The sequence below is a fragment of the Aethalodelphis obliquidens genome, unplaced genomic scaffold (assembly GCF_003676395.1).
Source record: "Aethalodelphis obliquidens isolate GAN/ISIS:26980383/991018 unplaced genomic scaffold, ASM367639v1 scaffold45, whole genome shotgun sequence".
Lineage (NCBI taxonomy): Eukaryota > Metazoa > Chordata > Mammalia > Artiodactyla > Delphinidae > Aethalodelphis > Aethalodelphis obliquidens.
Window position 1 is genome coordinate 10,502,844 of NW_020837989.1, and position 14,935 is coordinate 10,517,778.

Sequence of the window (14,935 nt, forward strand, 5' to 3'; positions counted from 1 at the left end):
ATATGAAGCTTAAATGCATTATCCATTATTCCAGTCCAGAGCAGGAAGTTATATTATTACCAGCTGGCAATTATTATTTCAGGGGAGATGGAAGACAATATTTTTGTACAATATTTATTTACTTTTCTAGGTTTATTCTCACTCCAAACAAATATATTATGATGTGCATTTTTATAGTTGAAGAAAATGATTTTCCCTGAGTCCTATCACAGTTGAAATGGCAGGCTTGTAATTGGAGCCAGGTTTGTCTCTTCATGTCCTCTTCAACTTGCTGCCTCCAAAGAGTCATTTTCCATCATAATTTTAGGGTGAGTTTCTAATTAGAATTTTATCTAAATTTTACAGCAATTAAGAAAACAAGAGTGGGGGACTACCGTGGTGGTCCAGTGGTTAAGACTCCGTGCTCCCATTGCAGGGGGCCTGGGTTTGATCCCTGGTCAGGGAACTAGATCCTACATGCCACAACTAAAGATCCCACATGCCGCAACTAAGACCCGGCACAGCCCAATAAATGAATGAATGAATGACTAAATTAATAAATAATAAAAGACAGTCTTCACCCAAAAGAAGCTTACGTATTAAAAGAAAAGAAAAGGAAACAAGAGTGCATGGAGTCCATGGGATATCACTGTAGTGAACAGGTTTTCAAACTGCAGGTCAGGATTGGTGAACTGTGAGACAGGACAGAATAAAAAGTACCAAAAATCATCACATATAAAAAGGTTATGCTTGGGCTTCCCTGGTGGTGCAGTGGTTGAGAGTCCGCCTGCCGATGCAGGGGACACGGGTTCGTGCCCCGGTCCGGGAGGGTCCCGCATGCCGCGGAGCGGCTGGGCCTGTGAGCCGTGGCCACTGAGCCTGCGCGTCCGGAGCCTGTGCTCCGCGGCGGGAGGGGCCACAGCGGTGAGAGGCCCGCGTACCGCAAAAAAAAAAAAAAAAAAAAACAGAAATAAAAACAAAAGGTTATGTTTTATTTCTTAACAGTCTTACTTGTCTATACATATGTATGTATATACTAGGCCATAACACAAAATTTACTTTTTACTTTGGGTCCACAGTCCAAATGTTTAGTAATCATTGTTTTCGGAAGAGCCCGGGCTTTGGCATCAGATGGGTCTAAATCTGAATATTTCACTGCTGCTATTATTATCTAAAGAGTTCCTGCCTCAAGATCCAATTCCCTCTCCTCAGACTACTTGTGAAACCAAAGAAAAATCCCTTTTCTCAAATATTAACTGCTCCCCACCCTTTACAGTGGTTACTGGAACCTTCCTATTGGCAACAAAACTACTATTTAAATTATGATTTGAGATAAAATTATGATTTGAAATGAGTAAAGAATAAAACTCTACTCATTCAAACTACATCCATAAATGCTTAGCCTAAACTCCATGAGGGCAGAAATGATATGCATTTCCCTAGCACTCAGGCACCAGAGCTTTCAAATAGTAGGGCTCTATGAATATTTGATTATAACAATAGTTGAATAAATAAAAGACTGAAGAAACCAATGAATGACTACTTTATATCAGGCACTGAAGACACAGAAATGAACAAGGCATAAATCTGGGTCTTCAAGAAAATCTGTATATACAGGTACTACTTAATTCATGTTTTCAGTAAATATTTATTTAGAACCTACTATTTTCCAGGTACTTTGCTGCTACTACAGTAAACAAAAGACCAACTCTGCTCCCTAAAGGTGAAGAGATATTTCAGAATAATCATACAAACAGCTATAGAATAAAAGTTAAGTGCTATACAGGGTATCATGAAATGATAAAATAGCAAAGCTTAATCTAGATGCAGAAGAGAATTAGGGAAGACTCAGAAAAGCAGCTCCATGAGAAAATTTAGCCTGAATCTTGAGCATTAAAAGCTAGATGCTTTTTCTCCCCCTCTATTATGAGGGAACAGAGAAAAGTCCAATGTAGCTTGACAGATTGAACAAGGAAGAAAATGGTGGGGGATAAAGTGAGAGAGGTAGAAAGGAGCCATATCATTCAAATCAATCCTTCCTGAGGATTTTGAACAATGGGAAACTGGAGAGCAGCATGATCACATTTACACTCTATAAAGATCATTGAACTGTTCTATGGTGAGTAGCTTTGAGGATGAAATAATGGTAGATGTTGTTGGGAAACTACCTGAAGGTAATTTCAGAAAGTCAAAGTGGAAATGATGGCATCATCTTAGATATGACAGTGTAAGGTAATGAGAAGTGTCCAGAATTGAGGTTATTTTGGACACAGAGTCAAGAAGAGAACTTGGTAACGAATTAAGAGTGGAAGATGGTCCATGGTAAGGGCAGAGGGAGGCATCAAGGAGAACACTTAGGTTTTGACTTGCCCAACCAGCTGGAAGGAAAAGAAGCCAGGAGGAGACTGAAGAGACAAATATTTGTGGTAAATGATTAAAACAGTAGTATAGAACATTAAATTTGAAGTGCCTATAGGATGTCCAAAATTGTCAAGAAGGCACTTAATATTTGGTATGAAGATCAAAGGAGAGATATAGGAAAGAGATACATATTTGAGAAATATATATATAATTATATATGTAATTTAAATAATGTGGATAAATGAGCTCACCTACAGAAATTGAAAAGTGAGGAAGGACTAGGACCCAGGACCAATACTTGAGAAACACCAAGTCTTCACTCATTTGAGGAGGAAGTGTCAACAGAGAGAATGGAGATGACGTGAGGATGAAGAAGGTATGAGGAAATGTAGGAGACTGTGGAATCATGAAACCCAAGAAAACAGATTATACTGCATTTGATCAAGTTTGAAGAATTAGAGGTCATGTGCTCTGGAAAAATGTTTACGGAATTAATCAACCTGAATTGGTGACCTAAACAAGGTGGAGGAAGCTAGGATGGTAAAGGTTGAAGCATCAGTGGAAGATGAGGAAGCTAGTTATATACACAAACAGTTTCAACAGTGTATTATGTATTATATTCAAGCATGTTCGAGATACCATGGAAACTCAGAATGAGCTGAGGAAGCTTTCCAGTAAGAAACAGCATTCAAAGTGAATTTTAAAGACTTAGGAAAAATTCATTGCTGTGTAAGTTTAAAGAAGAACCTTCTGGTTAGATGGAACAACATTTTAAATACTGAAAAAATAACACCAATAAAAATAATAGTGATGGATAATATTTCTAAATGTTTACCACGTGCCAGAAACTGTTCTAAAAGCTTTATATGTATTAATTCACCTCAACTATAAAATCAACCTCTTTCTTCCACTTTCAACATCGTCTCTTGGTTGGACTATTATAATAGCCTAACATTAGGATTTTTGCTGCTGTCGTTGCCTTATAGTTTATTCTCATAGAGCACAAAACCCTTTTAGAAGGAATGTCATATCATGTCATTCTTCTGCCATAACTCTCCAATGGCTTTCCGTTGGTTAAAAACCAAAGTCCTTACTATGGCCTACATGGCTCTTCATTATCCAGGCCCCCACTATTTCCTTTATCTTACTGCCTATGTTTCTCTCTATCACTTTGCTCCAGCCAGACGGTCATCTTGGATGTTTCTCAAACACATCAGCAAGTTTCTGCCTCAGAGACTTTGCACTTTCTATTCCCTCTGTCTGGAGTGCATGTTCTTGGATATTTGCACGATTCAATTCCTCACTTCCTCCATGTTTCTGTTCAAATGTCAATCAGCAAGGCATTCTCTGACCAATTTGTGATAACTACCTCCCCAAATCTCTAGGTTTATCTTCTCTATTCTTTTTCTCCATAATATTTATTATAACCTTTATAATTATTTGATTACTTTTTTATTGCCTGTCTCCCCCAACTTAAATGCAATGGAAGCTCCATGAGGACCGGGGCTGTCATTTTCACTCACTGATCCATCCACATATATGAGTGCAGTTCTTAACATACATCAAGACCTGGGAGGGTCTATGATTATACCCTATACTTGGAAGCTGACATGTTAGCCTGCCACAGTTAAAGAGATGCTGGCAGAAGACACAGACTCCTGACTCAGACAAAAGAGATATAATCATTCAATAGCAATAGCCAGACTGCCAGCATTTGCTCTGGTTCCCCAGGCCCAGCCTCCATAGGGTGACACAAAGAGGGCCAAGGGTACCTGCACAGGAAGCACAGTGTGTTACAAGGGAAGGATGCCAAGGTTTTAAAAATCCCTAATCTTGTAAATAGAGCTGCAGTGAACATTGTGGTACATGACTCTTTGAATTATGGTTTTCTCAGGGTATATGCCCAGTAGTGGGATTACTGGTAGTTCTATTTTTAGTTTTTTAAGGAACCTCCATACTGTTCTCCATAGTGGCTGTATCAATTTATATTCCCACCAACAGGGCAAGAGGGTTCCCTTTTCTCCACACCCTCTCCAGCATTTATTGTTTGCAGATTTTTTGATGATGGCCATTCTGACTGGTGTGAGGTGATACCTCATTGTGGTTTTGATTTGCATTTCTCTAATGATTAATGATGTTGAGCATTCTTTCATGTGTTTGTTGGCAATCTGTATATCTTCTTTGGAGAAATGTCTGTTTAGGCATTCTGCCCGTTTTTGGATTGGGCTGTTTGTTTTTTTTATATTGAGCTGCATGAGCTGCTTGTAAATTTTGGAGATTAATCCTTTGTCAGTTGCTTCATTTGCAAATGTTTTCTCCCATTCTGAGGGTTGTTTTTTCGTCCTGTTTATGGTTTCCTTTGCTGTGCAACAGCTTTTAAGTTTATTTAGGTCCTATTTGTTTATTTTTGTTTTTATTTCCATTTCTCTAGGAGGTGGGTCAAAAAGTATCTTGCTGTGATTTATGTCATAGAGTGTTATGCCTATGTTTTCCTCTAGAGTTTGAGAGTGTCTGGCCTTACATTTAGGTCTTTAATCCATTTTGAGCTTATTTTTGGGTATGGTGTTAGGGAGTGTTCTAATTTCATTCTTTTACATGTAGCTGTCCAGTTTTCCCAGCACCACTTATTGAAGAGGCTGTCTTTTCTCCATTGTATATTCTTGCCTCCTTTATCAAAGATAAGGTGACCATATGTGCATGGGTTTATCTCTGGGCTTTCTATCCTGTTCCATTGATATATATTTCTGTTTTTGTGCCAGTACCATACTGTCTTGATTACTGTAGCTTTGTAGTATAGTCTGAAGACAGGGAGCCTGATTCCTCCAGCTCCATTTTTCTTTCTCAAGATTGCTTTGGCTATTTGGGGTCTTTTGTGTTTCCATACAAATTGTGAAATTTTTTGTTCTAGTTCTGTGAAAAATGCCAGTGGTAATTTGATAGGGATTGCATTGAATCTGTAGATTGCTTTGGGTAGTATAGTCATTTCCACAATGTTGATTCTTCCAATATACACTACCAAATGTAAAACAGATAGCTAGTGGGAAGCAGCCACATAGCACAGGGAGATCAGCTTGGTGCTTTGTGACCACCTAGAGGGGTGGGATAGGGAGGGTGGGAGGGAGGGAGACGCAAGAGGAAAGAGATATGGGGATATATGCATATGTATAACTGATTCACTTTGTTATAAAGCAGAAACTAACACACCATTATAAAGCAATTATACTCCAATAAAGATGTTAAAAAAATCCCTTTTTATTTTTTAAAAATATTACTTTTATTATTATTATTTTTTTTAATTTTTGGTTGCATTGGGTCTTCATTGCTGTGTGCGGGCTTTCTCTAGTTGCAGCAAGTGGGGGCTACTCTTCATTGCGGTGCGCGGGCTTCTCATCACGGTGGCTTCTCTTGTTGCAGAGCATGGGCTCTAGACACACTGGCTTCAGTAGTTGTGGCTCGCGGGCTCTAGAGTGCAGGCTCAGTTCTTGGGGTGCCTGGGCTTAGTTGCTCCGCGGCATGTGGGATCTTCCCGGACCGGGGCACGAACCCGTGTTCCCTGCATCAGCAGGCGGACTCTGAACCACTGCGCCACGAGGGAAGCCCCCTAATCTTTTAAAAAGAGCACTATGCCTGCCTAAACTTCACCCTGGTGAAAGATACTATCTTATTACACCCAACGGTAAACAAGCCTCCCCTTTACTCCAGAGAGAGACAGTATTCCACCTCCCAAGGCTGTTTGTTATACAAAGCCTCTTGAAAAAGTTGTTTGAAACACAGGCAGTCAGTGTCTCTACCCATGAGACATGCAGAAACATGAGAGATAATTGAGAATTGTCTCCCCAAACCACACATGACAGACACAATGCATATTTTAGAATGAAAGACCAACACTTTGAGGTAGGTACTGTTATTATTTCTGTTCTCAGATGAATATACTGAAGCTCAGTGAAAGTGAACTACTTGTCCAAGGACAAAAAGCTGGTAAGCATCTCTGGTCAGCCCACTCTACCTCGGAGCACACACACACCTTAGGGAACTGAGTCCTCCCTACCTCTACCCTGTCCCTCTCTCAGCTACTTTAGGCTTTGTGAATGGGTGATAGAAAAAGAGAGAAAAGAGAGAGAATAAAAAATGGAAAAGCTGAAGAAAAGGAAGAAAGAATGAAGGGAGTTTTTTAGATATTCACACCTATTCATGCACCCAGAACTACAGAGTACAAGGACCTTGGAGTTCACCTTACAGATGAGAAAACCAGGGCTTGAGAAAGGAAGGGCCTCTCCATAGTCACAGAGGAAGTTAGGGCAAGAACCAACTAACTAACCACTAGTCATCTCTTCCTGACAGTCTTTACCTTGCACATTTTAGGCCCACAGCATTCCTCTCACCTTTCTTACACTGGTGCTGTGCTGGGTCCAGGCTATGCTACGGAGTCAATCAATAACCAAGGAGATCTGTGACAAAGGGCAGTAGGTGGAGACTGGGATACCATCCTGCCTGTATGAACCTTCCAGTCCCAGGATTCTAGAGAGAAGTGGTAAGTTGAGTTCAGTTTTTGACTGAGCCCTGGAGCCAGCAATCCAGCCATGAAGGTAGCCAGCATCTTCCTTCTCACTGCCTTGGTCCTATTGAGTTTATCTGGTAGGTGGCTTTGCATATTTTTCTGATTTAAGTAAAACCTTTTTGACCAGTTGCTTTACTGACCACATTACTTTCTAGACTTAGAGTCTACTCTTGGACAGATCTTTTGGTCCCAGTGAGAGGAAATAAGATCAGTGGATGAGAATTATATATAGAAAGAGGGATTTTAACATAACACAGGAAAACAATTTTACTAGTGAGAACTGCCCAGACATGAAATGGTTTTCCCCAGGTAATGAGGCTGACTCTTTGTCAGAACTATGGTAGAAAATAGAAGGGATTATTTCAATATCAAGTATACTTCTAACTCTGTAAATATTTAAGGCCAATTTACAAATTTTATGTTCTCATGGAACTGCATAAATAGCTAACAAAGATTTCCAGTTACTCCAGTATAAACGGCAGAATTTGATTAAAATTTTTATTTTTGACCTACAGAATATTTCTAGAAAAAATATTCTTCTTGAATAGACTGTATGTTTATATCTTCAAACTGTCTTAATAATTTTGACAGATGATCTGAACCCCTGGCATTGGCATCAGCTTCCTTTTTGTCTTCGGAGATGGTTAACACTTTTAAATTTTTATCAGATCTAGCAAAGAAACCTACTGACAGCCAAATCAGTACTTCGCGAAGAAAAGGAACAATACTATTTGCTGTATTTGCTAAATATTTATGGGAGCAGTGGTCCCTTTTCCCCTTCTCATGCATATAAATTAATACATATAGATGCCTGTGGTGACTACGTGCTCATTAAATTTTAGACTCAACTCGATTCTAAAATTCAGTGGGACTCTCACCGCATCAGGTTCTGACTATTCCAGGGGCCTTCTTCTCCAAGCCCCTACTTTTCAATACATTTAGGTAGGAAGAACTACTTCCTCTAGATGACCTCAGAGATTGTTAGTATCAAAATCAAATCTCACCAACATTTCTTCCTCTGGATACTATCAAATTAGTTCTCCTTCCCTGCAGTGAGCTCACCCACAATCACCATCTCCTGATGGTGATGTCAACAAGACCTGCTATTTTCTAGAGAATGCAGCATGGCAATTTTAAGTATCTACCTGTAAATTCAAGAAATGTGAATTGAACTAATAGTCAGTATAATGCAATGGAGAGAGGGAGCTCTTTGGGAACTGAAGGTAAATTGTCAAAAGAGCTCCATTTTTTTTAAAACATTACTTACAAAAGAAGACTTACATGTAAGTGCAAAAGTTAGTTTTTCATCAGAAGACCTGGTTATTGCTAGTGTTCACAGCTAGTTATAGAAACTTTCCATATCTTTATCTATAAACTGAGATAAAGATACTTATATTTCCTACATCACTGTGAGATCAACAAGCTGGCTGTTACTAGAATGTCAGTGAGCGTTCAGAAGGTATTTGCTCTGTGCCTGACACATTTGAAGCAGTAAGTACATCATTTCTATTTTCAAGGAAATGGGTCAACTTGTCTTAAATATCAAATTGAGATACTTTGGTCCTAATCAAATTTTTGCTTAATTTTTTTGAGGTTTCAGCAGGCAGGGAGTGAATGGACACCAATGAGACATACTTGAAAAAAAATGGTAATAAGAAGAGGTGGGTGGTGGAAGAGGAAGCAGAGAAGTCACAGACTTAAATGGAAGCAGAAAATTCTGAATGAGAATACCTCAGGCTTCTCCCATTCATGACCCAACTTGACATGTCTGATTTATGTTTTCTAGGTAGTACTAGAGCTAACTTCCTGGAAAGAAAGGTAAAGACAATTTTGTAAATTTTATTTCTGGGGCTAAGACTGTTTGTTCCACCCAAAGCGTAGTCTAACTCACCTTTCAATTTAAGTTAATATGAGGAGTATGAATGCTGGCAAGACTTAACCCATTAAATGTGGATAGTAATTGTAGTTCCGCCACAGGCGCTTATGTTGAAGGACAAATTGACTGACACATAGGCAATTTCTCTGTAGTCATATTATGCTTGCTGTCAAGGAGTTTTTATATATACTAGGGCTATCTGGTAGGACAAGGATTTTAAGTGGAAACCTTCTAAACATCACTCCAAGCAGCCCTTCCTCCTTACAGCCAGTTTGACCATGTTGCCATAAAGTTCTCTTCATCAACAAGGTGGAGCTCTAATTTATAATGAGCAATAATAATAATAAACTAGGCTCTTCCTCTAGAAAAATATTCTATATCTAACTTTTCCAGTTTTTCTTGTACTTATAATGTAAATTTCAGTAAATTTGGAGACCAGAGGATGAAGCGTCCCTCTTCTCGTTACATTTATATTTAGTGGGAAGGCCGATGGCAAACCAAAAGTGTATAAGTAAATAAATTACTACATTGGTGATGTGTTATAAAGAAGTTCTGGTTCCATTAGAAACCTAGCCTAGTTAAATCAGGGAAGGTGCCCTAAGCCGGTGAGATTTATTTTCAGCCCTGAAGGATAAATGAGTGTTAGCAAAGGGAGAAGTAGAAGAGTAAAGTGGTTAAGAGCTAAAGCTCAGGACCTAGATTGACTGGGTTTAAATCCTGGATCCAGTAATTATTAGGTGTGTAGCCTTGGGTGATTCAATTTCTTTGTGCCTCACTGCCTTTACCAGAAGAAGAGTATAATAAAAAGTTCATAGGATAGTCTATGAGTTTAAATATAATAATATTATTAATAATATTATAATATTAATATTATAAATATAATATATATATTATAATATTAATATTATAAATATAAATATTATAAAAATATAATAATACATGAAAAGCACTTAGGACAGTGTCTGCCCTGTGAAAGTCATTTGATAATTACTAGTTCTTACTGACAGTAAACAGGCTGTGCAAAAACCCCAAGGGTAGAAGGCACCACGTGTCTTTAATTGACTTAGAGAAGACCAGGGTGACAGGACTACCGTGTGCAAGGAAGAACACGCCTCAAGGTGTGGCTGACCTGAGAGAGCCAGCACAGGTAGTAATTGTAAATTTGAACATTATCTCACTCACTTTACTCAAACCTCACAACGCCGTGATGAGATAGGTAGGGAAACAACATCATTCCCGTTTTGCAAATGAAGTGACTGTGGTTCAGAGACACCAAGAGATTTACCAATGTCACACAGCTTGCAGATAGCAGAGGCATTACTTAAAACCAGGTTTTCTGACTCCAAATTTTGGATTCTTCCTCTTGGAACACTTAGTATCACTCTCCCAATCACAATCATGCTTCCACTTTAAGCTGATCAACTCCAGGGAGATTTTAGAGACTCTGCTATAAATTCAAATGAAAAATGATGGGAAATGATTCTGTTTCATTCCATTTTTAGGCTAAATGTACAAGTGCAGTGAGTGGATGTCCCAAGATTTATAACCCTGTCTGCGGGACAGATGGAGTTACTTATTCTAATGAATGCGTGTTATGTATTGAAAATATGTGAGTACAAACCTGAATTTCTTTTAAAATATATGTTTTAAGCTAGAAGTCTTCAAATTTTTACATATATTATCCCTTTAAGCCTCAAAGACTATACCAATAACATTAATCTCACCATGAGAGAAACAAAATACCTAGTTTTCCCCCAAACAATTCTTGATTTCTTTTTCTCCTTATTATATATGTTATGATTATATAGAGAGGTGTGCGTGTGTGTGTGTGTGTGTGTGTGTGTGTGCATTATGATAGAAAGTAGTATTTATTATGTCAAGCATTATGCGAGGCACTTAATATTCACAATGACTCTCTGAGGTAAATAATACTCAGCTTAATATACCCATGAAGAAATTGAGACTCAGTTTAAATAACTTGCTCAAGGTCACCCAGCCATGAGTGGCAGATCTGGTACAAAATCCTTGCTCTTTCCACTATACTTTAAAGTCAGGTACTAGACTAAATATTTGTGAGATCCACAAGAAAATCCAACATGTTTTGTCTCCCAGTTGGCTTACACTCAACGCTAACACGGTGTGGTCAATGGTAGTATAAGCAAAGTGCTCCGAGAGCACAAAACTAAAAAGAACTAATTGTGCCTGCTAGGATTTGGAAAAGTCTGAGGTTTTCTCTAGAACATAAAGAAGGAGAGAGAGGTATTTCAAGATGAAGAAAAAACTGAACAAAAGTGAGAAAGGAATTAATAACATGGTGCTGTATAAAAGGTGTTAAAGAAAGGACAATGGCTAGAGGAAGGAAAGTGTTTGAATGTTTCTTTCAATTAATTAAAAAAAAAATCACTTCTACGATAAAAACCCAACCTTTTATAGCGAACAAGAGATAGTCTGGATTTTTTAAAGCCCACATACCCAAAATACCATTATACTTAAAAAATCATTCTTGGTGATAGCAATGATTGTGTTCACTAAAGCCCTGAAGTATGCAAATATGAATTATATAGATTAGGTGACCAAAAACATATTTTTGTAACACTTTATGTAATACTTTAGTGAACACAATCACTTATGGATGTGAGACCTAGCCTCAGTGGAGTTTCTGAACTGATTGTAGGTGGGTAGGTGATGGGAATTAGACTCAGGTACTCAGAGAAATAAATTCGCCACAGATTTTCTGTCTTACTCAGCTGCTGAACACTTATATGCCAGGCATTGTGCTAGTCTCCTCTGCTTTCCTAGTGGATATAACTGAAAGAAAATAGCACAGATAAGGTAGCTTCTTGTAACTTGTGACAAGAAGTCAAATGAGGTGTGAGCAACATGCTACAGGAGTGAAGGAGAAATACAGATTGCTTCCTACTGGAAGGGTCAAGAAAGGATTCATGAAAAGGGTGTCATTTAAACTGGACTTTGCATTTTCATAGCATCACAAAAGCGCTCCAGGTTAAATAAAGGTGTAGAATGATCAAAACAAATAAAAGAGATCCCACAAGCAACCCAGAAAACTCTGTTATTTTGGAACTGATGTGGTATTAACACTTTGATTTAGGTTCAAATGACTGCATGCATTCCACATTTCTAATTCCTTGTACCATGCACCCTCTCCTTGGTCTGCTTTAAGTCGTTTCAGAAAATTCTCAGTATTTAACAAGAATTGTGGAAATAGGTCTCCAGGGAGAAACATCTAATATCCTGAAGTTTTAGGCCCAAAACATTGGAGGTTCTGCTTTTTCAAAAAAATTTCCACATTAAGGACTTGTAAAAGGAACTTGAAACCACTTGTTAAAAGGAATTTGAAACCACTTGTTAATTTTCTCATGGCTTATGTTCTTGACCTTAAGGTCAAACATCATATTTCCATCCAAGGGGAGGAGAAAGCAACACAACAGCCTTGAGGCTTGGTCAATTTCCAAGTGCGGCGATCAAAAGGCCCAGTATTTAGACTGAACCATTGGGAAAATATGAGCATAGAGCTGGGACACCCGGTTTCCTTAGACTTTATAACCTACCAGTCCTACCTGCTCTTTCTATTCTTTTAAAATTATGTAAATATGGGAGCAACATTTGAATGCCAGAAAATGTAACTTCTCTTCCTATATTTCTCTGATAAGAAAACAGGTCTAGAGAGAAAATGTGTCTTTTTCAAATGCAACATATTTTCAAATGTACCATTTTGCCTTTGTCTCTACTGCCCATTAAAAGCCCCAAACAAATACATTGTATGGTTAACTAGAGCCAGGCTCTGACCTTAGTTGTTGAGCTTTGAGATGGGTAGACAAACAAGGGCTTGCATCTCCTTGATCATTAAGTGCTTAGCAGATATATTCAGTAAGAACTTATTTTTTCTAATTCCTGTATGTCTTCTTAGGAAATCTATACTGGCAAATTCTTCTCTATAGACTACTATTCTCCTGTAGAACTTTCTGCAATGACAGAAATGCTGTCCAATACGGAGGCCTCTAGCCATGGTACCAGCACTTAAAATGTGGCTACTATAAATGAAATCCTGGATTTTTAATATTACTTAACTTTAACTGATTTAAATTTAAATAGTTATATGGGATAGTGGACAGCACAGCTATGGAAAATAAGCCAATCCGTGGGCTCTGTCTAGATGCTAACTAAAGCAGCTATCATATGGGATAAGGGTATAATTTCCTTTTGCAAGATCTCACAGATGAGAATCCCCAGAGTTCTGAGGCAATGGATCAATCAATTAGAAGGTCCTGAAGTAGCCCAGGCACCAGCTAAGATGGAAACCTGGTAGCTAGGACAATGCCATCAGAAGGAAAAGAAGCAACAATGGATTAAAGATTAATTTCAGAAGCTTTTTATAACGCCCTGCTAGATCTGTAAACTCTGTAAGGACGGACATTTTTCCCTTTTGTTGTATCCTTAATGTATGTTATCGTTCTCAATCAATATTTGAGGAGTTAATGAATAAGTGAATGAGTAAATGAATAAGAGAAATTGAAATGGAAATGAATCTCAAACCTCTCTATTTTAAATAAAGCTGATCTTTTTTCCTTGATTTTCTCCCGTTGTCACGTTTTATCAACAAAGTTTAAGCTGATATTTTTCCCCCAATCTCTTCTATAGGAAACACAAGACTCCTGTCCTCATTCAAAAATCTGGGCCTTGCTGAGAACCAAGGTTCTGAAATCCCATAAGAACACTATGATGCGGTGGCTGGCCTGATTGTTGAATAAAATGCATCTAAACACTTCCTGTTGCTCCCATATGCTTTTTCCTCAAAGGCACGTTTGATTATACTGGGGACGGAGGATGGAGGCAAACTCAGAATAAACCAAGTTTTACGAAATACAGCAATCCTGTAATTTTGGACAGGGTTTCCTTCATGCTTTTTCCTTCCCCATCTTTCTCACATTCTGAGGACTCTGTCTCAGGAAATGTGATTGCAGATATTAAGTGACAGGACATGATCAATCATGAATACATGTAATCCCATGAGGACTAGACTAGCATTTTAAGAAACAGTTGGAAAACTCTCAGTCCAGAAACATGTTGCCCATCACCTTTCACCGACTGAAATAATTCCTTTAGGGTTCCTTGGGATTTAACTGAGCATCTATTGTGCCTGGCACTGGTCTGGGTACAGAGGCATATGATTTTGAAATGCTGCCTGTCTGGTGAAACAGAGTTTAGTCTTAAGATTTTCCATATATCTCACAATGTAGATTTCAGGTGAGACACGACTTTTTCAAAGAGGCTCTGAATCATTGAGGAAACCAAAAAAGCTACATTTTCTCAACTATGCAGTGGAGAAGCCTCTGCATTCAGCCTTAATTCTCCCCCAGCAGAGGCCATTCCCTACTAGTTACTGAGGTGAGTAGCAGTGATGTAGAGCTCCCCATTTTCCCTGGTAGCCTGAGGACTATATCTCAGCCTTGACTTGGAGATCTGCTTCTTTGGGTCTGACAGGTTTGTGCTGAGATAACCAAAGAAGAACTAAGGCCTCATTTTGAATTAACTTTTACCACCAAACCATCCCCAAGAGATGATTTGCCATGGAAGGAAGGGACTACAGACCAGATGAACCGATCATGAGGCCGCTGTGTAGTTCACTTTGCTTTACATATGAGCCACAATAACCCTGTAAGGTTATCCTTATCTTGTGAGTAAACTTAGAAGAGTTAAGTAACCTGACTAATATCACCAGCAAATAGGTGGCAAAGTTAGGCTTTTAATTCAGGGCTGACTCCAGATCTAATGCTTCCTAGTCTAAACCACAATCACCCCAGGTGGACTATTCCTTCCCGATTTCTTTCACAGGAACTTTAGGTAACATTCTCATATTAAACGGCCTATGTGTTTATAGTCACGGACAGCAAATAAGGTAGAAATAATGAAGTGCCTCAAGAGTAGAAAAGTAGCTATAATCACAAAAAAAGAAAAGGAGAAGCAGCTTGAATTCCTAAGCTCATACAAAGCAGCAGCCCAGAATAGAGAAGTGGGTAGAGGGTTAAGCGAACCTGAGATGCATCAGGTTCCCTGATAAATAGTGGCGAATACATCACCCACTGAACCAAAGGTAGCCAATAAAATCTGTGCCACACTTGGAAAACACAGTTGCCGGACAC

At 38.6% G+C, this 14,935-nt stretch overlaps 1 protein-coding gene across 1 annotated transcript; it reads left to right on the forward strand.

Moving 5' to 3' along the window:
• The first annotated feature begins 6,832 nt into the window (after positions 1–6,832).
• On the forward strand, positions 6,833–13,558 carry SPINK1 (serine peptidase inhibitor Kazal type 1). Its single transcript, XM_027081391.1, has 4 exons — positions 6,833–6,975; positions 8,685–8,716; positions 10,277–10,383; positions 13,434–13,558. The coding sequence occupies exons 1-4, from the start codon at positions 6,921–6,923 to the stop codon at positions 13,477–13,479; spliced, it is 240 nt and encodes a 79-aa protein (XP_026937192.1). The 5' UTR covers positions 6,833–6,920; the 3' UTR covers positions 13,480–13,558.
• Positions 13,559–14,935: the final 1,377 nt, after the last annotated feature.